The sequence below is a fragment of the Mirounga leonina genome, unplaced genomic scaffold (genome assembly GCF_011800145.1).
Source record: "Mirounga leonina isolate KUSES-001 unplaced genomic scaffold, KU_Mleo_1.0 Mir_173, whole genome shotgun sequence".
Lineage (NCBI taxonomy): Eukaryota > Metazoa > Chordata > Mammalia > Carnivora > Phocidae > Mirounga > Mirounga leonina.
The window spans coordinates 86,729,601-86,752,349 of NW_023270447.1; the positions used below are offsets into that span (position 1 = coordinate 86,729,601).

Consider the following 22,749-nt stretch of genomic DNA (forward strand, 5'->3'; position numbering starts at 1 on the left):
CTTAAAGGAGAAAAGATTACACAAAAGGACCAAAAAACGTCAGTCTTCATAAACACAAAATATCATCAAGTACATTTGAACAGGCAAGTTTTCCCATGTAACCAAGTATATAATACTTACCACCTCTGCCAAGGCTGAAATGACTTTGCCCAGAGTTGTGAGAGACTTATTAATATTTGCTCCTTCCTGAAATCAATACCAAACATGAAAGAATTATGATGAAGAATTTCTTCCACTGCCATATCATCTATAATGCATAGGATACAATTAAGCCTTGTATTAGCACTCTTTGTTTACTTATGACCACAAGTTCTAAAAACCTCTTTTAGTCCTCAGTCTCTCCCCTGTTCACTTAATGCCATGCCAGGACCACACACCTAACTCACAGTCCTGAGTATCGGCAAGATGGCTTGCCCCAAATGTTTATGGAGGCAGCCTTCTCCCCCCAACTCACCAACATGCAATTTCTGCTCTTGTTAAGTAAGCATCCCTCTGGTGAGGGCTGTGTGTGTTCTCACATTTGGATCTTGTACCATTAGTGTCGCTTCCATCCAGCCTGTTCCTCAAAACACCTTTCAGCTTTCACCTTGACCATCAAGTCCTCCTTAACTATCACATTATGTTACTTATCTTTCATTGAAGTTACAGATCAGGCATGAGCAAAATGTTTCTGTAAAGGTTTTGCAGGCCATGTGGTCTCTGTCATAAGCTCTCAGACTTACTGTTGTAGACAACACACGAACAAAGGTGGCTGTGTCCCAATAAAATTTTATTTACAACAACAGGTCAGATTTGACCGACTGGCCATAGTTTGCTGACCTATGTTACAGAACATTTACTGACTATGTCAACTGTTTGATAAAATAAATACCTTTAATCGAGTCCCTTTGGCACCAGTTGAATCAGCTCGTTCACTTCCTGCTAGATCCACCAAGCTGATTTTACTGACCTGGTCAAGAACAAGAACATTGGGGTAATTCAAAAATAAGCAAGGTAGAACTAGAAAACATTAAGAGGCGGGAAATTAAAAATCGGGCATGAAGAAGACTACAAATATTAGCTAGGGCTCTTACATATGGCACAAGAAGACACAGCATGCACAAAAGTTCACAGCAATTTTCTTGGTTCAAAATAAGTAATTTTAAGATACACATGACATATTTTATAACGGTGTGTCATAAAAGTATAAAACTCAATAACCCATTAAATGGCATATTAAATATGAAGCCTCCAGCAACTGGAACTCTCACACACTGCTGGTGGGAATGTATTATGATACAGTCACTCTGGAAGAAAGTATAGCAGAGTTGTAGACCTACAGAGCTAAACATATACCTACCGTAAGACTCGACCATTGTACTCCCAGCTATTTACCAAGAGAAACAAAAGCAAATATCCACACAAAGACTTGTACACAAATGTTCACGGCATTTTCTTTTTTTTTTTTTTAAAGATTTTTATTTATTTATTGAGAGAGAGAGAGAATGATAGAGAGCATGAGAGGGAGGAGGGTGAGAGGGAGAAGCGGGCTCCCTGCTCAGCAGGGAGCCCGATGCGGGACTCGATCCTGGGACTCCAGGATCATGACCTGAGCCGAAGGCAGTCGCTTAACCAACTGAGCCACCCAGGCGCCCCATTCACGGCATTTTCATTTTCATGATCAAAAACTGGGAACAATTTAAATGCCCACCACCAACAGGCGAGTTAATGCACTAACTGTGATATATCTATATAGTGGACTACTAATCAGCAATGAAAACAAGTGAACTGGGCGCCTGGGTGGCTCAGTTGGTTAAGCGACTGCCTTCGGCTCAGGTCATGATCCCGGAGTCCCAGGATCGAGTCCCGCATCGGGCTCCCTGCTCAGCAGGGAGTCTGCTTCTCCCTCTGACCCTCCTCCCTCTCATGCTGTCTCTCATTCTCTCTCTCGCAAATAAATAAAAAAAAAAACAACAACAAAAAAAAACAAGTGAACTACTGATAGACAAAACAACATAGGTAAATTTCAAAATTATGCTAAGTGAAAGAAGCAAGGCAAGAAAATAGTACATACTCTATAATTCCATTCATATAAAATTCTGGAAAGTGTAAACTAATCTGCAGTGACAAAAAGCAGATCAGAATTGCCTAAGTACCAGGGTGGAAGGAGTGATACAGTTAGATTATAAAGCAGCATGAGGCAACTTTTCAGGGGAATGGATGTGGTAATGACTTGGACTATGATATTGGTTTTAAAGGTGCATACACAGGAATCCAATTTTATACTTTAAATATGTGTGGTCTATTGTACTTCAACAAATCAATAAAGTTGTTAAAAAAATTAAAGCTTCAGGAAAGTGAGACAAAAGTATCCAAAATGGATTATCAAAGAAGCTATGGTTATAGGATTAACATCATTATTTTTGTAGATGCGACATCATAGAAGAATAATATGGTTTCACACAAGATGTACTAAATAGCATTAATATTTTAACTAGCTAAGCAGTGTCAAGTTATCTGATCACCTATATGAAGGGTATGTTTTTTTAAAATAATTTTCAGCTAGGGAGACAAACCATAAGAGACTTTTTTTTTTTTTTTGAAGATTTTCTTTATTTATTTGACAGAGAGAGGCACAGTGAGAGAGGGAACACAAGCAGGGGGAGTGGGAGAGGGAGAAGCAGGCTCTCCGCGGAGCAGGGAGCCCGATGCAGGGCTCAATCCCAGGACCCCGGGATCATGACCCGAGCCGAAGGCAGACGCTCAACGTCTGAGCCACCCAGGCGCCCCCCATAAGAGATTCTTAACTCTAGGAAACAAACTGAGGGTTGCTGGGGGGGGGGGGATGGGGTAACTGGGTGATGGGCATTAAGGAGGGCACTTGATGTAGTGAGCACTGGGTGTTACACGCAACTGATGAATCACTGAACACTACCTCTGAAACTAATAAATATGGTATATGTTAACTAAATTGAATTTAAATAAAAAATTTTAAAATAAGTAAAATAATTTTCAGCTAAAAACAAGTCACTAAGTAAAAGGTGATCCTAGTTTTTAGTGTTGTCAGTATCACAAAGAACTCAGTTTATAAGGCAAAGGATCTTTTATCACTGCCAGTATAATAAATCTAACTTCTGGTTTAAAAATCCAGCTGCATGCTACTTAGGTATGTAGGCAGAGAAGAATTCAACATAAATTTATTACTAACAATAACAACGCTAAAATTCACATTTATTGAATGGCTACTCTGAGCCAGGCACTATTATATGCACTAACCTGTATCAATATTTAATCATCTTAACAATCCTATGACGTTGGGGAAATGAGGCACAAAGAGGTTAAGTAACTTGCCCAAGGTAACAGTGCTGCAAAGTGGTAGAGGCAGGATCTAAATCAAGCAGTTTAACTCCAAAGTCTACTATATTTACCTACTGTAGAAAAGGAGACATTAACAAGCAAGGTATTCGAAGAGCATCAGGACTGCTGTGCAGTCCTTTACTTTCCAAGGAAAAACACACCTTGTCTGCTTAATTGTTTGCTTAAATATTTAATCCCACAATAACATTATCAGAGCTCAAAACAAACAAAAAAACCTATATACCAAGCAAGTTAATTAAGAGGTTCTAGTCAAGAAGAAAAAAAAGGAAGATTTTCTCCCCACACAACTGCTTAACTTTAACTCTCTTGCACAGAGTAATTTTTGAGACCCAATGTCTTTGTTTTTTCTTAAGCCTATTTTCTATCTTGCAATTTCACTCAAAAACCCATGCTCAGAATTGGTTTAGAGTGGGAATAAAAATGACAAGCAAAAGATACAAAATATTCACCGTTAAGTTAAAGGGCAACTTTCTCCCCTCCATAAGATGCAGAGGGTAGCAAGAGGGACTTCTGAAAATCCCCATTCTATACAACTCAAGCCCGGACACTGAAGTTGTCCTACCTTCTCAGTGGAAAGGTTGGTCTCAGTATCATGTTTCTTCTGGGTGAAAACAATGGTAAACACAGCATGGGAACGGCTACTTGTTTCATTCATGTTGGTAGCTGCCACCGTCCTAAATAAACATAAAGGTGACATGTGACAATGGAATTGTTAGATGAAAGTTAAAATGGACAGCAGGCTCCATGTTAACTATAACAATCACAAGCAACAACTTTATTCATAGATCATGAGATTGTCACTTATATAAATTGTTCTCAATACACCTTATTTGTGAGTCTATCAAGTTATCCCCAACTCGAAAGGTCCCCCATCAGAATCATTTTTCATACCTCAATTGTCCCTTTAGAAACCACCGACGCATTTAATTTGTATTCTTTATTTTGCAATCAGTTACTTCCATAGGCATGTGATTATCCAACATTTTACCATGACTTAATCAAAACCTGATATTAAAACTTAACCAAAGTTCTGACATGTTTCAGCACTGCATTGTTTTGATGAGAAGATGCTGACTATGCGGAAGCCCTTACTTTTTACCCCAGCACAGCCAAAGGATCAGAGGATCTACAATTAAAGCAACTTTCATAAGTATAAAGGTGGTCTCAAATCCTTAACTGGGAATAAAGGACCTGAAAATGTGCCAAAGCCTTCAGTCATTAGTCTATTTCTACCATACCTGGCTTTGTTCCCAGCATCCATGAGGTCAGCAATGTCTGTGTAGGAAGTGACTGCCAGCTTGGACAGATCCTCCACATATGGGCCAAGAAGTGGGTGTTCACGCACACGCAAATGACCCTTGTTTTTTGGATTCAGCAGGTCTCGTACTCGTTCACAGTAAATTTCCATGTAGCTCACCTAGGAGCAAATTATTAAAGTGAACTGGAGGACTTGGAAAAAGAAATACTATACATTAAAAAAAGTTTAACAATTTTTATTAAAAGCTCTACAACTGGGGTGCCTGGATGGCTCAGTTGGTGAAGCATCTGCCTTCGGCTCAAGTCATGGTCTCAGGGTCCTGGGATCAAGTCCAGCATCAGGCTCCTTGCTCAGTAGGGAGCCTGCTTTTCCCTCTCCCTCTGCGGCTCCCCCTGCTTGTGTTCTCTCCCTCTCTGTCAAATAAATAAATAAAATCTTTAAAAAAAAAAAAAAGGCTCTACAATTAGGGGCGTCTGGCTGGCTCAGTCAGTAGAGCACACAACTCCTGATCTTGGGGTCGTGAGTTCAAGACCCACACTGGGCGCAGAGATTACTTTTAAAAAAAGCTCTACAATGAGAGATCAGCAATCTTTTTTTTTTTTTTTTTAAGATTTTATTTATTTGACAGAGAGGGTGAGAGAGCACAAGCAGGGGAGTGGGAGCAGGAGAAGGAGAGGGAGAGGCAGGCTCCCCGTTGAGCAGGGAGCCCAATGAGGGACTTGATCCCAGGACCCTGGGATCACGACCTGAGCCGAAGGCAGATGCTTAACCATCTGAGCCACCCAGGTGCCCGAGATCAGCAATCTTTATAAAGGGAAATGCCATAGGTCTAGTCCATTTTATTCTATTAACAGTTGCACAGATATCACTGACTAGCTTAGAATCAGCCTTCTGACGGTCTCAGGAAAGAAAAGGAGGTAAGAAGGCTACCTCTGCAATCAGTAGCCACTATTTGTCTAAGTCAGAAAAAATACCATTTTTAGTAGCAACTTACCAGTTACTAATACACTTTTAAAAATGTATGCTGTTGTCAATAGTTAAGGATTACAGTGAGGTTACTCTAAAAGCTTGGAAATAAAAATTCTATTAGTGTTAAAATCAAGAAACAGTATCGATATTCCAGAGCAGGGAAGACAAAAGAGACCAGCAACCCCAGCACTGTAAGACTGACCACACACAAACCATGTATATACCACAAGGAGTGAGGACTGGTCAGCAGGGAGTCTGACGGCATGGTGGGACCCATCCATAACTTGTGAAGGAAGAGGAAGCCTCAGCAAGTACACTACCGGAACTCCCATCCCACCAGCAGACCGTTCCTATCACGGGGATGAAGTTCTCAGACTATCCTTTCTTTACCTGAGCCAAGCAAGCATCTCAATTGTCTAGTCAGCTCCTCCCTCTCTAATTCCATGCTCACTAAAAAACCGACAGGGTTCCACAGAAGTCTGTCCACAGGAAGATACAAAGATAACATACCAGGCTTGCTAATACTGAGTGTTCTGGTCTAGGGAAGAGTTTTCCTCAAGGGAAAGTAACAAAACCAGCGGTTTCATAACATAAGTCAAATGAGCTTCACTAAAGAGTCTGGCTTTGAGGGTGCCTGGGTGGCTCAGTTGGTTAAGCGACTGCCTTCGGCTCAGGTCATGATCCTGGAGTCCCTGGATCGAGTCCCGCATCGGGCTCCCTGCTCGGCAGGGAGTCTGCTTCTCCCTCTGACCCTCCTCCCTCTCATGCTCTCTGTCTCTCATTCTCTCTCTCTCAAATAAATAAATAAAATCTTTAAAAAAAAAGAGAGTCTGGCTTTGAAGGATGCTTCTGATCCTGATTTATCTATCTGTAAGATCAGACTTCTAAGCAAATAAGGCTCTGGACTAGGGGAAATTTACCACAGGAAGCCTCATTATGGTCTTCCCTTGTGTATCCTGAGCTAGTCGAGCACACAATAAAATTTCAGCACTTGTCAACTTTAAATTTCTATAGACACATTTCTGAGTGTCTGAAACAACAGAATCTCCATTTCTATTGCTTTTTTCTTTCACTCAGTCTCAGATCTGACTGTATATTTATACTGTATTTTAAAATCAGTTTTTTAAATATTGAGAACCCTTGAAGTAACTGATCCCCTATGAGATTAAAACAACAGGACGACGAGTTTTCCTTCTTAAAGTAGGTCTTCCTACAAAGTGAAATGGTGCTTTATTCATTCTTGTGTAGTACTTAAACTTGGACATAAACTCCAGAATCCCAGAAAGATACTATATCTTCTTGGAAAACTTACCTCTTTTCACCAAGGTGTGGGGAAGCTTGGGAACCCAAGTAACCGAGGTAAAGGCTGCTGTGCTCTGCTACTTATTTTCTACCATGCAAACCCACCTCAAGCCAGCACTAGTTCTTTTACTTCTGAGGCAACCATTACAGACCCCACTTGGCAAATTGCATTATCTTCCAGGCACTTTCTAGGCACAGGGCATACATCAGTAAATAAAACAGACAAAAATCCCTGCCCCAGCGAGCTTATGATTCTAAATAAAAATGAACAACACATACATAAATAAACAGAGAGAATTATAAAGTAGGTTAGAACATGATGATTACTATGGAGGGAAAAAGAACAGGACAAGAGAGACCAGCAGTGCCGGGGTGGAGGGCAAGTTGCAGTGTTAATTAAGTTGGTCAAAGTACACTTCGTTGAGAGGGTAAGACTGAGTGAATGACTTGAAGGAGGTGAAACACTTCGATAAAAAAGATATCCAGGGCGCCTGGGTGGCTCAGTTGGTTAAGCGACTGCCTTCAGCTCAGGTCATGATCCTGGAGTCCCTGGATCGAGTCCCGCATCGGGCTCCCTCCTCGGCAGGGAGTCTGCTTCGTCCTCTGACCCTATCCCCTCTCATGTGTTCTCTATCTCTCATTCTCTCGCTCTCAAATAAATAAATAAAATCTTTAAAAAAAAAAAAAAAAAGATATCCAAAGGAAGAAAATTTCAGGCAGAAAAAAAAGTAAATGTAAAGGCCCTGAGGTAGGAAAGTTCCTATTGTTCCAGAAACAGCAAAAAGCCAGTGTGGCCGGAGCAAACAGAGGGAAGCAGAAGAGGAGGTAGAGGTCCCACAAATGTAAGGAACCAGAGTATCAACTAGGGATCTACACTGCACTCCAAGCAAGCCTATGAACTCCGATATGAAAGGAAATGGCATCTTCTTTTATTATCTATAAGCTCAAAAAATTGTCACATTCTGTCACTCTCTATCCTTTGAATTTATTTAAAATATGTGATATTTTAATAAGAATAAAAATCTACTGAATTTGGGCGCCTGGGTGGCTCAGTTGGTTAAGCGACTGCCTTTGGCTCAGGTCATGATCCCAGAGTCCTGGGATCGAGTCTGACATTGGGCTCCCGGCTCAGTGGGGAGCCTGCTTCTCCCTCTGACCCTCTCCCCTCTCATGCTGTTTCTCTCTCTCTCTCTCAAATAAATAAATAAAATCTTAAAAAAAAAAATCTACTGAATTTTCATTTGCTATACACCTAGTCTTCAAAAAGAATAGTTATAGGATGAGACAAGTTATTTGGAGAATTAATTTTAACAAAAAATATTTTTAGAGCTGCACATTCCCCTTTTGGTGTATCATAGTCACAAGGCAGAATTCTCTAAAATTAATAAATTTATGCAACACTTTGTAGGTAAAGAAAAAACCCAAACCAGCTAGGTGGGTCAACTAGGAATTGTGTAAGTCCTACAGAAAATCACAACACATACATAAAAAACAAGTTTGCTTAAAAACAGCTTCATGTCTCAGAACAGGCTCATGTTAACAGAACGCTTTAGTAATTTCAGTTTCTATAGAACTGAGTACCAAAACTGGAGATAAGTGAAACAACAGCCTCAAAAAGCACATATCAATGAATAGAAATGTTTATCAACTATATTAATATATATAATATAATTCTATAAAACCCCTCTTCAAAGAGCTGGAGTATACACTGGATGAAGAATAACAGTCTAAGGGGCACCTGGGTGGCTCAGTCGTTAAGCGTCTGCCTTCGGCTCAGGTCATGATCCCAGGGTCCTGGGATCGAGTCCCACATCGGGCTCCCTGCTCGGCGGGAAGCCTGCTTCTCCCTCTCCCACTCCCCCTGCTTGTGTTCCCTCTCTCGCTGTCTCTCTCTCTCTCTGTGTTAAATAAATAAATAAAATCTTAAAAAAAAAAAAAAAAAGAATAACTGTCTAAGATTATAAGCAATTATAAAGGAGGAAAAGGAGAAGAGATCTGATTATATAGATTTTAAAAACCATGTCAAAAATCACTATTAATAAATATGAAAGGGGGAAAGAGTTCACACAAATGATTAAGATAAACACTGCAATCCCAAAATATAAACAGGCATATGCATAATTTACAAGATGTTCAATTACACTAATTATCAAAAAAACTTTAATTTAAATAAGTGAAAAAGAGTGCCCTTATCAAGTTGGCAGAGAAAAAACAAAAATATTAAAAGTTGGCAAGGACACAATGGGTGCTTACACCCCCTTGATGGGACTGAAAATTGGTACAGTGTTTCTTTCTAAAAAGCCATTTGGCAATTCACATGTATTGTTTTGACAACCTGATACATAAAGGAAGTAACTACAAATAAAGCTTATGAACAAGCTTCTGACTTATTTAACTGCAACATTATTGATGATGAACAAAACTTAAAAATAGTCTAAGAATACAAAATTGGGGGAGTAGTTAAGTGATCTATAGTCATCATTTGGGACCACTGAAAAGTAACACTGGAGGGAATGGAGTCCAGAGGCCTATGGCTTTAACCCACGGTTGTACTCACCTCTACAGAGTAAGACATTTCTTCATTACAGTTGTCATTGATTTTCTCGAATAGTTCTTCACATAACTACAGAAGCAGAAGGAGAGAGGCACGAACAGCATAAATGAGAGAATTACAAAGATACCCATGAATGCTAAACAAATTAGTGAGATCCCTTTCCTCTTTCTCAAAATATTAATGACAACAACATCAAAGGAGAATGGCTTTGAATGAAATAAGGGGACAGTTGTGAATGCATTCTCCTCATCTCATCTTTATTCTCCCTTGATGACAGCACCCCAGAAATGTTTCCTTAGAAAGCAAGCCATTTAGGGAAGAGGAGGAGTTCTGTCTCTTCCTCTGTTAGGTCCCTGGCACATTAAATTTATGTGAACTCAATTCTTCACATTATCCTAGAGTAACTGTGACTCTACTATTAGTATTATTATGTAGCAGTCAAACCAATATTAAACTTCATTTTGGGGATGCCTGGGTGGCTCAGTTGGTTAAGTGTCTGCCTTCAGCTAGGGTCATGATCCCAGGGTCCTGGGACTGAGTCCCGCATTGGGACCTTGCTTAGTGGGGAGCCTGCTTCTCCCTCTGCCTGCCACTCCCCCTGCTTGTGTGCATGTGCACTCTCTGACAAAAATAAAACAAAACAAAAAAAACCATTTTGCACACATTTTATCATGCTATATAAATTTTATTTTATACTGCCAGTTATTATATACATTACAAATCATGCATACATATGTATAAAGAGAGAATGCATACTCTTTCAAGGGAGTAAATAAAGGTATTTAAGAATAATTTTGATAGTATGAGGTGCCTGGCTGGCTCAGTCAATGGAACATACAACTCTTGATCTCAGGGTTGTGAGTTCAAGCCCCACACTGGATGTAGAGAGTACTTAAAAATAAAATCTTGGGCGCCTGGGTGGCTCAGTTGGTTGAGTGGCTGCCTTCAGCTCAGGTCATGATCCTAGAGTCCCAGATCGAGTCCCACATCTGGCTCCCTGCTCAGTAGGGAGTCTTCTTCTCCCTCTGACCCTCCCCCCTCTCATGGTTGCTCACTCTCTCTCTCTCAAATAAATAAATAAATCTTTTTAAAAATTAAAAATAAAAATAAAATCTTTAGGGGCGCCTGGGTGGCTCAGTCGTTAAGCGTCTGCCTTCGGCTCAGTTCATGATCCCAGGGTCCTGGGATCGAGCCCCGCATCGGGCTCCCTGCTCAGCGGGAAGCCTGCTTCTCCCTCTCCCACTCCCCCTGCTTGTGTTCCCTCTCTTGCTGTCTCTCTCTCTCTGTCAAAAATAAATAAAATCTTAAAAAAGATAAAAAATAAAATAAAATCTTAAAAAAAAAGAAGAAGAATTTTGACTATAAAATTTCCCCTTTTCCTCTGTCTTAAGATTCCAAGCCCTTTGGGGCGCCTGGGTGGCTCAGTCGTTAAGCGTCTGCCTTCAGCTCGGGTCATGATCCCAGGGTCCTGGGATCGAGCCCCACATCGGGCTCCCTGCTCAGCGGGAAGCCTGCTTCTGCCTCTCCCACTCCCCCTGCTTGTGTTCCTGCTCTCACTGTGTATCTCTCTGTCAAATAAATAAATAAAATCTTTAAAAAAAAAAAAAAAAAAGATTCCAAGCCCTTTATAAGAGGCTACTCTATCTCATAGTGACATTTCCAATAGAAAACATTAATTTTTCTAGATCAGGAAAAATCACAAAATTTCACTCTCCCCATCCTTTGAATTTATCCAAAATATGTGATATTTTAATAGGAATACTTAATAAAATTCTGTTGAATTTTCATTTGGTATACATTTAATGTTTAGGCAATCAATACAGATTTGGAAAATGAACTGTATGTGATTCTCTATAAGTCTAAATAGAATTTAAAATTTATTATAAATGGCAGTTTCTAAATGATAATCCCATTTTCAAAAATTAATGCTTTTGCATTAAAATAAAATGTTCCAAAATTCTACCAGAAAAGAGATATATATGTAATTACACAAAAACAAATTAAAGGAGAAGGAAGGAGAAACTAAGTGTGATGATGGAATAAAAGGACTGTTTAGTATAACTTGCTATAATCTACAAAAAATTGTTTCATTCCTAAAGAAGTATTATATAGTTGTAAAAGCAAAGCCTCCAGAACCACCTTGCCTGAATTTGGATTCTGGCTCTGCCACTCCCTTGGGCAAGTGACATGACCTCTCTGTGCCTCAGTTTCCTCATCTTTAAAATGAGGGAAATAAATAAAATAATAAAATACAATAAAATAAAGGTAACAACTGCATCTACTTCGTAGGATCAAACTAGGAGGATTAGCTGAGCAAATATCTGTAAAACACTTAGACCAGTGCTTGCACATGGTGAATGCCACACAGTATTTTCTCTAATTATTATTATAATTATTGCTATTCTTATATATATAGAAGGACAATTCCCAAGTATATGTCTTAATATTGACATATATTTTTTACAGAAGAAAATATGCCAATATATTCGATTTTTTCTGAAAAATTCTTAATTTTTACTGATAGTTAAGCATTTCAATTATACAGCTGAATTTAAAATTACAGTCCAATAATCCAATAGAAAAAGTAGCTATTGGGCGCCTGGGTGGCTCAGTTGGTTAAGCGACTGCCTTCGGCTCAGGTCATGATCCTGGAGTCTCGGGATCGAGTCCCACATCGGGCTCCCTGCTCGGCAGGGAGTCTGCTTCTCCCTCTGACCCTCTCCCCTCTCGTGCTCTCTGTCTCTCATTCTCTCTCTCAAATAAATAAATAAAATCTTTAAAAAAAAAAAAAAAAAAGAAAAAGTAGCTATTGCTCTTTTTTTTTTCTTTAAAGATTTTATTTATTTATTTGACAGAGAGAGAGAGACAGCGAGAGAGGGAACACAAGCAGGGGGCAGTGGGAGAGGGAGAAGCAGGCTTCCCGCCGAGCAGAGAGCCCTATGTGGGGCTCGATCCCAGGATCCTGGGATCATGACCTGAGCCAAAGGCAGACGCTTAATGACTGAGCCACCCAGGCGCCCCAGCTATTGCTCTCTTATGTATCTCAGAATACAGAGAGGTCACACTAGGCCTATAGTAAGAAAACAAACAACAAAAAACACTTTAAAATTAATTCCAAATATCATCAATAAAAGCAAACCACATTTCTGTTATTAATGAGGGAAGTTCCTTCTAAATACCTATGTCACAACCCTTCTCCATTCGAAACAACACAAGGTTAAAACACACTGCTCTTAAGAATTCTCAGACTGGGGCGCCTGGGTGGCTCAGTCATTAAGCGTCTGCCTTCGGCTCAGGCCATGATCCCAGGGTCCAGGGATTGAGCCCCGCATCGGGCTCCCTGCTCAGTGGGAAGCCTGCTTCTCCCTCTCCCACTCCCCACTGCTTGTGTTCCCTCTCCCACTATCTCTGTCAAATAAATAAAATCTTAAAAAAAAAAAAAAAAAAAGAATTCTCAGACTATTCAAGCTTAACGTGATAGTATTAAATTATTAAGATAAAAGGAAAATATCTCTGATAAGGCAACCAAAAAACTAAAAAATAATCACACGCTTAAAAGATGAACTATATATGGGACATGGGGAAAAAAAATTTGACCAACAACACCGATCAGGCGTCCCCAGGATTCAGAACAAAGCCTGCTATATACTACCATTTTTTTTTAAGAAGCTGGTAACACTGTTCAAAAGATAAAACACCCAGACAAGGGTATACAGCAAAACCTTTACAGAATGCCAACTTCCCCACCTTTAAAGACAGACATGTATACACGTCATACTGTTAGCTCCTTTGAGGGAAAGGAACAAGTGATTTGTTTTTGTGCCTTGCATATGATAGTCCCTGAATAAATCTTTGCTAAATAAAAATAACTGTTACAGCAATCAAAGACTAAGAGTAATATTAAACAGAGGTCTTTTGTTGTTTTTTGTTTTCTTACCTGTGGAATGATGCCAGCCTGGCTTTCTTCTTGTTTACCCATCATTGTATAAGATTTCCCAGCACCAGTCTGCCCATAGGCAAAAATACAGACATTATATCCCTCAAAGGCATGTAAGAGCATTTCCTTTCCAATGTCATTGTACACACGGTTTTGAGATGCAAAACAGGGATCTTCAGGCTGTACAATTAAAAGAAGAAATAAATGACATTTTATTCGTATACTTTCCTACACTTATTTGATTACTGCTATAATAAATTCAAGTGTTTGGAATCTCAACAGTCAATTATTAAAATATATTATAAAATTTTTAAGTCCCTCCTACACATAGCTTATTTTTCTCTTATTAAACACACACACACAGTCATCCAGCTCAGCCATACATAAAAACAGCTACATGAACACTTGATTACATGTCACTTTCCATAACCTTAAAAGTATCACTCTTCCATTCACAGAAATGTGCAAGAAAATTTTCTTAAATGGAAAATGGTACTAAAAGCTCAGAGGTCAAGTCCACATATAAAAATACTTCCCTGTACTCACTCCAGGTAGTATAGCTATTTCTCAGTAAACCTAGCTTTCAGTGACAAATGTTGTCCAACCCCCTTCACAGGCCCTTTTGTTGGCCATCAGGCTCTGTCAGTAGTTTAAAACCTCTCCTACTCCAGCACAAAACAGAAAAAAAAAAACCCAAAAAACTAAAAACATGTAATGAAGAGAAGCAAATGCAAACTGTAGTTCAGGAACAATCCCTAGAAGCCAACAAGATTTGGGGTCCTCTCCTAAGCAGGATACTGCAAAGGGCCTTGCTCTCTCCATTTTCCTAGGTGTTGGTCATCTCTGTACTCCATCTGGACCTTCAAGCTCTTTCAAAACTGTTCACAACCTGCATTGTTCTATTTTATACTACACCATAAGTATACTCACCGAGGTGTGAGACCAGTAGGAGTAGTCGAAACTAAAGGACTTTGGAGCTTCCTTTGGGTTCTTTGGGTTAATAATACCTAGAGAATAAAAATGATTTGATTTTATAAGTCACTCGGTTACATGTTCTTTAGTTCAACATGATGTTATGTTGTAAGTTCAAAACATCCAAATCAGTAAATTCATACCACTGAATCTGAAGAAGGTAATCGAAAAATAAAAATAATCAAACTTTTAAAAGGCAGGATCTGTATATAAAACTTAAAAGAATCAGACCATCAGTATTCACTGGGTACCACTAGGATTCAGAACACAGTCTGGTACATAGCAGGTGCTCAGTAAATATTTTATGGCTGAACCATACGTAAATAAGCAGCCAAAAGTCAGAAACAGGCCACACATAACTATTTGCATAAATATTTCAATACATTAGAAATAAAAATTAGAAAATTACTGAATACAACTACTACCTGAAATAAACCCTTTTTAAATATCTTATTATCTACTTTAGAAAAGCATTTTTTTTTTAAGATTTTATTTATTTATTTGACAGAGAGAGAGACAGCAAGAGAAGGAACACAAGCAGGGGGAGTGGGAGAGGGAGAAGCAGGCCTCCCGCCGAGCAGGAAGCCCGATGTGGGACTCGATCCCAGGACCCTGGGATCATGACCTGAGCCGAAGGCAAACGCCTAACGACTGAGCCACCCAGGCACCCAGAAAAGCATTTGATAATTAAGTATTCATAGGAAAGACAGTCTTATTTCTGAAATCCACATTTGATAATAACATGTTATATATATGTATGTATACACGTACATAAGTGTATTATGCATGTACACAGTGGAATCACAGACCACAAATCATCTGCAGACTGTTGTAGGCAACAAAATTACTTTTTCTTTAAAGATTTTATTTATTTATTTGAGAGAGAAAGCACACACGAGTTCGAGGAGGGGGGAGGGGCAGAGGAAGAGGGAGACGCAGACTCCTCCCTGAGCAGGGAGTCTGACTTGGGCTCGATCCCAGGACCCTTGAGATCATGACCTGAGCCAAAGTCAGACGCTCAACCAAATGAGCCACCCAGGCGCCCCTAGACAGCAAAATTACTTTTTTTTTTTTTTTAAGATTTTTATTTATTTATTGAGAGAGATAGTGATAGAGAGCATGAGAGGGGGAGAGTCAGAAGGAGAAGCAGACTCCCCGCTGAGCAGGGAGCCTGATGCGGGACTCGATCCCGGGACTCCAGGATCACGACCTGAGCCGAAGGCAGTCGCTTAAACAACTGAGCCACCCAGGCGCCCCAAAATTACTCTTTGACTGAAAAGCATGAAGCCTTACTGTTCCTACTGAAAGTATTTCTTGTGTGATTAATCCAATCACACTATACTTCAGGGACTGTCTGAACACTGAGGCTTGGCCTCTCTTCCTTTCTCATACACACAAAGCTTTAGTGCCTCATATTTCACATGGAATAGAATCTTTATAACATGTAGTCATGAAATCTCCTCAAAGACCAGACATCTCAACCAATCCACTTCTCTAAGGCACGGCCACATCCCAGGCTATCAGTGAGATCAGGATTAAAAAATAAATCTGTCCAGGGCAGCTGCTGCTCAGGACACAAATAGCAACAGTTGCTATGGTGCTTAGTTCTCTCTCTTGCTGGATTCCAGCGGGTATGGCCACACACTTACGTTCAAATCTCAACTGCTGACAGAGTATGAATAAGGCTTGCACTGCACATAATCATGTGACAAGGAGATGTGGTTCTAGAAAGAACATCTCCCCACACACAAACAGCAACCTAAGCAATGAAGTGTGCTTCTAACCAAAAGGCACTAGGGACAAGATTTAAATAATAGCCAACATTCGTGGAGCACTATAAGCACTATAAATAAGCACTGAGCTCTAAGAACTTCCTGTGTACTGATCCTCCCTACCACTAAGGCAGACAGAGGTTTTATTACCGCCATTGTATAGACAAGAAATACCATCACAAAGAGGTTAAGTAACTTAAACCAAGGCTACAGAGCTAGCCAGTGGCAATCCAGGATGTGGACTTGGACAGTTTAACTCCAGAGTCCCCACTCTTAGCCAAGACACCCATCATCTATAGGCTTACTCTCTACCTATATGCAGGTAGAGAATATGTATGTATACCTATATGTATGTAGCGACTGCCAAGGCAAACACAGTAAGGCATTTTTATGCATATGCATACATATGTGTGCATGTACGCACATGTATATGACCAGCCCCCTAAAATTACAGCCCAGGCATTGTTTAAAACTCTCCTTACCCATTTAAAACTAAGAACTATGAGGACTACAATTCCTAAAAGATGAAAGACTACACACAAACTCTACCAAGCAAATGGAAATTAGTGTCATGCTACATGCACCATATTCAGGTTTCAGTGGCTCAGCGATAAAGACAATGACAAGACATCAGATATGACCCCTAAAGTAGTCTTCACTACTCAAAAACTAGTTAATATAAACACTTTCTAACCTCCAGGAAATTTGCTGTCATAAAATTTTAAAGCCATACTTCACTCACTCTTTTTCTTTTTTTTAAAAGATTTTATTTATTTATTTGACAGAGAGAGACAGCGAAAGAGGGAACACAAGCAGGGGGAGTGGTAGAGGGAGAAGCAGGCTTCCAGCAGAGCAGGGAGTCCGATGCAGGGCTCGATCCCGGGACCCTGGGATCATGACCTGAGCCGAAGGCAGACGCTTAACGACTGAGCCACTCAGGCGCCCCCTTCACTCACTCTTTTAGCTACTCACTGGTGGTACCAATTTTGCCAAGAACAACTTAAGAAAGGCTAGTTTTCAGATCCCACCTCTTTGTTCTCTTTTTCCTAGTACTAAGAAGCAGAAACACTACACCAGCGAGCAATTTTCTTGATTCACAGGAAATCCTTTTCCTCTTCCTCAAGATTCCCTCCTTCCAGATCTTTGCAACTTCTGAATCTAATCGTCTCCTAACTTACAGATCTGAAACCAAGCTGCCTTTTAAGTAACTGCCTGTATGTACACAAAACCCTTTTTTATTTTAACATAAATAAGTAAATCAAAATATAATTCTGAAGAGCTATTTTCGTAATAGTTATGTCAAACAAGATGAAACTTACCCACAATATTTAAAAGATTTTAATTCCTAAATGAAAGATACTTACAGAAAACACCTTAGAACAATGTAAAACTCAATACCGTTGTTACCTGTTTGAGGGGGTAGTGTAAGCCCCAAAAAGCAGGGATAATTTCTATATGTTAGCTGAAGACTATTTAATAGGATAGTTTGTTTTATATAATTCTTTATATTTATATATGCATTGTACTATCTTGAATATATGAAAAGTTTACTAATAAAACATTTTGAAACTTCCCAACTCTACAAACAAAAACAGTTATAAAAATAAAATATCAGTAACAGCCCTTCACCTCATCAGAAGCCCATGAACTCCGCCATTATTTCCAAGGACAACGAACTAATGTTTTCTCATGTGCCAAAGGTTTTCTCTTTCTGAATTAGTAACAGTTGAGATCTAACTTACTTCCTTTAACCCAACTAAGAAACAGGATGAATAAAAGGGGGGAGAGGGACACAGTACTTGTAATGGAAAGGGCATGGGATTTGGATCAGAAGACCATTTAGAATATGTTAATATTCTAAACATATGATGAACACTTAATAAATGTATTTAGGATTTTTTGTCACCTTGGGTATCGCTGCACTTTGAGTCCTCTCTAAAACTGAGATAATACCTAGTTCACAGGATTAAATGAGTAAAGCACTACACAAATGCTAATTTTCAAAAATAGGTATTTTATCTTGTTTTTAACTCTCTCAGTATTTTGGTGGATATGTTAACCCTATTCCATGGTCCTTAAACCAAAGTGAGGAAAGTTCATCCACTAACTGATAAAATAAGAATTCTATTTCATGGCCAGAATCAAAGTACTACAATGGGGTCCCACAGCTGTGTCACCACATCTCTGATGTTCCTACCACATTATAAATCCCTTCAGTATATGGACCATGTCTTGTGGATCCTCTACAATGCCCTACACCAAATAGGCACTCAGATGCATGTCCTTCTTTTGTCATGTACAATTTTAATTTCATTAAATCCTATACCATTTTCAGCATAAAAAGAAAAATAAAAACAGTGCATACCTATGCAATATACACATAAAATATCAGTTCATCAACTTTCACAGAAAGAATATGGAGAGAATAACCACAAGATTAGGCAATATTTAATACAACGGTTCTCTGTATCAAAGTCAACTGAGCTAAGAAAGCACATAAGAATGAAATAATAGTAATTAATGAATATCTTCAACATAAAAACTATTTTCACCAACATAAAAGCTGTTATAAACGCAGCATGCCTCCCAGGGCCACGTGTCATCAGTGTGCAGGCTTTGTTTACGATAAATCACCACTTTTTCCAACGAATGGACTCCAGGCATAGTTTGAGGACTGGAGTCAGAACATAACTCTATTTTAAGTGCTGTACCCCTCATATTGCTTTATTTCCTATAAAATCACCTTTCATGCCACTTTTCAAGGCCCCTTTTAAGCAATTTCCACACCTGAGGCTTCCCCTCCTACTGAGACTTCTCTGGACACACAGTATACTCCAGACCTGGACCCATCTCCACAAGTAACTTTTCACAGATGATCTTAAGAGTCATCTCTAACTTTCTTTTCTCACACCCCACATATGATCTATCCTGTCAGCTCTACTTTCAAAATGATTCTAGAATCCCATGGCTTCTCACCACCACCTTCATTTCCATCCTAGTCCAAGCCACCACCTCTCTCACCTGGAAGATGACAGTAACTCCTTACTGGGCTCCCGGCTTCCCCCTGGGCCCCTGGAGAGTCTTATCTCCACACTGCAAACACTGGTCCTTTTCTCACACTAACCCAGATCATATCCACGTCATGCCTCTGATGAACATTCCAATAGCTTCCTAACATACACTGAAGAAAACTCTACTCCCTCTCTGACCTACTGCCCAGTTACTGGAGTGATTGATTCACCCCCTACTCCAGCCCCGCTGCCCTTCTCACTGAAGATATACACTCTCATTTCGGGGCCTTTGTACTTTGGCCCTACCAGGAATGCTACTCTCTCAGGTATCTGAACAGCCCCCTCCCTACCTTCATACAGGTCTCTGCTCAAACATCACCATATCAGATGGTCCTTTTCTGACCATCCTACTTAAACAGCATGCCTTCACTCTCCACCTGCTTACCCTGCTTTGTCTTCACTGCACTCCTGACTACCTGACTTGTCATGTGAGTCACTGGAATATAGGTTCCATGACACGAGAAATTCTGTTTCATCTACTGCTGTATCCCAGCTCCAAGGAGAGCTCGTGCCACATAGTAAATACTCAATATATACCCGAAGAACCAATGACTATGTTAGTTTTATCTTTCCTTACAGATTGTTACTTCTTTGTAGCTGGAAACCATGACTTCTCTTTCTGCATCACTCAGTGTTGACTTCATAAGTAGGTGATGCTTATTTGTGAACTGGTACAGAGCTCTCCCAACACAACTCGCTTCCTGAGTCTTTTCTCCCTGAGCAGCCAACTTACGCAACTTCTGGCAAGAAAGTTCATCTCTGGGAGAGGAGGAATCTAAATTTCTATTTCAGGAGGAGAAATACAACTTCTAGGAAACAGCAGGAATGGGTAAACAGGGGACAGAAGGAAAGATGACCAGGTTTCAAATAGGAAGATGTGCTGATGGGGGTCACCAGGAAAGACAAGGGTAAAGGAAAATATAATGGGAAGCAGACAGTGGGGTAGGTATTGGAAATCCCCCTTCCTCCCCAGGTCTTTAGAACTGTCTCTTATAGTATGCATTTCACAGGAAATATGGAATCTCAGATCAGAAGATGTACCTTACCACCCAAATTTATTGCTGTAAAATTTTCTCCAGTGTTCTAGATATGACAAGCTTGACCTGCATAAGGATTCTTGTGTGGGTGTGAAACAGATTCTTGTCCTCACACTCAAGACACACACCCAAGAGGCAGTGCCATATGATAAGCACCAACAGACATAAACAAATGCTAATATTCTCAGCATTCATCTTCCCAAGCAGTTCCTCTGAAACACACATTCAGTTAGAAGGGTGAGGTGCAGGGACTCAATAAGCACTGGTTGAGCCACTGCTGAATACACTGTACCCAGGATGGTGCAAAGATCTTCAACAAAAACACTTTGTTAGATGGCATCCAACCGAACAAGTCCATTTTCCTGGCCTTTCTGCCTGTCTTCCAACAGTCCCTGCCCCTTTGCCTTCTGTACTTGTACTCATTGTGCTCAGTTTTCCAAGTCTCCCAAGTTGGAAATAGTGCTAGCTTCCATGCTAACATTCATCTTTCTCAAAAAAAGCGTAATTGGGGCACCTGGGTGGCTCAGTTGGTTAAGCGTCCAACTCTTGATTTTGGCTCAGGTCATGATCTCATTGTCGTGAGATCAAGCCCCCCGTTGGGCTCCATACTGGGCATGGAGTCTGCTTAAGATTCGCTCTCCCTCTGCCCACCCCCTCCACCCCCCCGCCAAAAAAGCAGCAGCAGCACTATTGCAAAATATCCCAAGATCCTATTTTAAGAAAGGAAAAGTTAAACACCCTTTCATTCATTGGGCACATTTATTAAGCACAAATTATGTGCCAGACAATGTGCTGGAGATACAATGGCAAGCAAACAAGTTATTTCTGCCCTTCCAGAGCTAATAGCCAATGGAGGAGACAGACATATAATCACACGAAATAAACAAACACTTTCAAATTATGATAAGAGCCATTCTAGATTAAGCATGGAGTCCTAGAAGAACACAGAAACAGGTATGTATAAAAAGAAACTTTTAAGAGAGATGATTTTTGAGTCCGTAAACTCTGATTTGATAAAACAGAAAAGGCTGGGCTGAGGATAAAGAGGAGACAGCTAGGGAAAGTGGAGAGATAACCACAGCTAACGCTTATTAAATGCTTACTATGTTCCAAGCACTGTGCTAAAGCATTACATGTATTCACTCACTTAGTCCTTATAATAACCTTATGAGGTAGGTAACTATTATCACCTCCATTTTACATTTGAGGCACCAAAGAAGGCACCTGCCCAAGGCCAGAGGCTGGACTAAACTTTGGAAGATGTGGCTCCCAAGGCTCCAAACCACTGGGCAGTATGCTTCCCAAGAAAGGAAGGAAGCCCTTGGGCAAAAAGACACATGTGGCATCCAGATACTGGTTTGGCAGCTGTGGCTCAAGTACAAGAAACAACAAAGAATTAGAAAAAGCACTAAAATCTCAGGGCCAAATCACCGATGGACCTCAAGGAGTTGGTGAAGCCCCTGGAATGACTTGATTACATTTATAGACTACAGTATGGAGAGTGGACTGGAGGAAGGCATGAGTGGAAGTGTAGAGACCAATTACACAGAACACAGCAGCCACTGCAGAATGTTTGGGAAATTTTGCTTGCCATTTATAGAATGACTCCCATGAGAACTGTACTTGGCATCAGAAACCCATGAGTTCCACTATGTAGCATTTGTGGGGGCAGGGAGAGAGAAAGGTCCATTCCTGTAACAAAAACATTGTGTCTCTTGATCCAAAACTGAATTTTGTCTTACAGTATGACTCAATATTCAGTGATCAAATACAAGTTGATCTAGGAATAGAAAATATTTTTAGAAGACATTTTCAAGGATTTTAGCAATGAAGGAAACAGAATACTATAGCGGTTTTAATCTAGCCACCCCACCCCAAGTATCCAGTATTATCCTAGCATCTATCTGTAACTTTGACATATAACAAACTCTTTAAGCCTCAATTTTCTTATCTGTAAAATGGGTACAATAATATTATTACCTAACTTTATAGAATTGTTGTGGGGATTAATGACTAGTCCATGTCAAGAATTCTAATACAAAGCAAATGTTCAAAATATTCTTTCATTTAACAAATATTTGAGTGCCTACCATTGCCCCAGACCTGAAGTATCTAGTGAAAACTGGTCTCTTACCTTCAAGGAGCTTATATTCTAATCTGGAAGTCAGATAATTAACTAATGTAGACAGTATCATTCGGGGAAGACAGAGTTAGGCGATATAAGATGACAGTGGGGTAGCAGTGGTGGCTTTATTTTTAAGATTTTATTTATTTATTTGAGAGACAGCGAGAGAGGGAACACAAGCAGGGGGAGTGGGAGAGAGACAAGCAGGCTTCCCGCTGAGCAGGGAGCCCGATGTGGGGCTCGATCCCAGGACCCTGGGACCATGACCTGAGTCGAAGGCAGACTTTAACAACTGAGCCACCCAGGCACCCCGGCAGGGGTGGCTTTTAAAAGTGAACAAACTGGGGTGCCTGGGTGGCTCAGTCGTTAGGCGTCTGCCTTCGGCTCAGGTCATG

The 22,749-nt window shown here is 40.1% G+C and overlaps 1 protein-coding gene across 7 annotated transcripts in view; it reads right to left on the minus strand.

The window, feature by feature from the left end:
- KIF1B (kinesin family member 1B) overlaps nucleotides 1-22,749 on the minus strand; it is a 142,869-nt gene that overhangs the window by 90,312 nt on the left and 29,808 nt on the right. For all 7 annotated transcript variants that reach the window (XM_035019821.1, XM_035019819.1, XM_035019822.1 and 4 more), the window contains exons 3-9: nucleotides 14,308-14,384; nucleotides 13,378-13,557; nucleotides 9,444-9,509; nucleotides 4,596-4,774; nucleotides 3,920-4,031; nucleotides 872-949; nucleotides 121-186 (exon numbers count right to left, since the gene is read on the minus strand). In XM_035019821.1, the coding sequence (XP_034875712.1) occupies nucleotides 121-186; nucleotides 872-949; nucleotides 3,920-4,031; nucleotides 4,596-4,774; nucleotides 9,444-9,509; nucleotides 13,378-13,557; nucleotides 14,308-14,384 (758 nt within the window). The remainder of the gene's footprint in view (nucleotides 1-120; nucleotides 187-871; nucleotides 950-3,919; nucleotides 4,032-4,595; nucleotides 4,775-9,443; nucleotides 9,510-13,377; nucleotides 13,558-14,307; nucleotides 14,385-22,749) is intronic.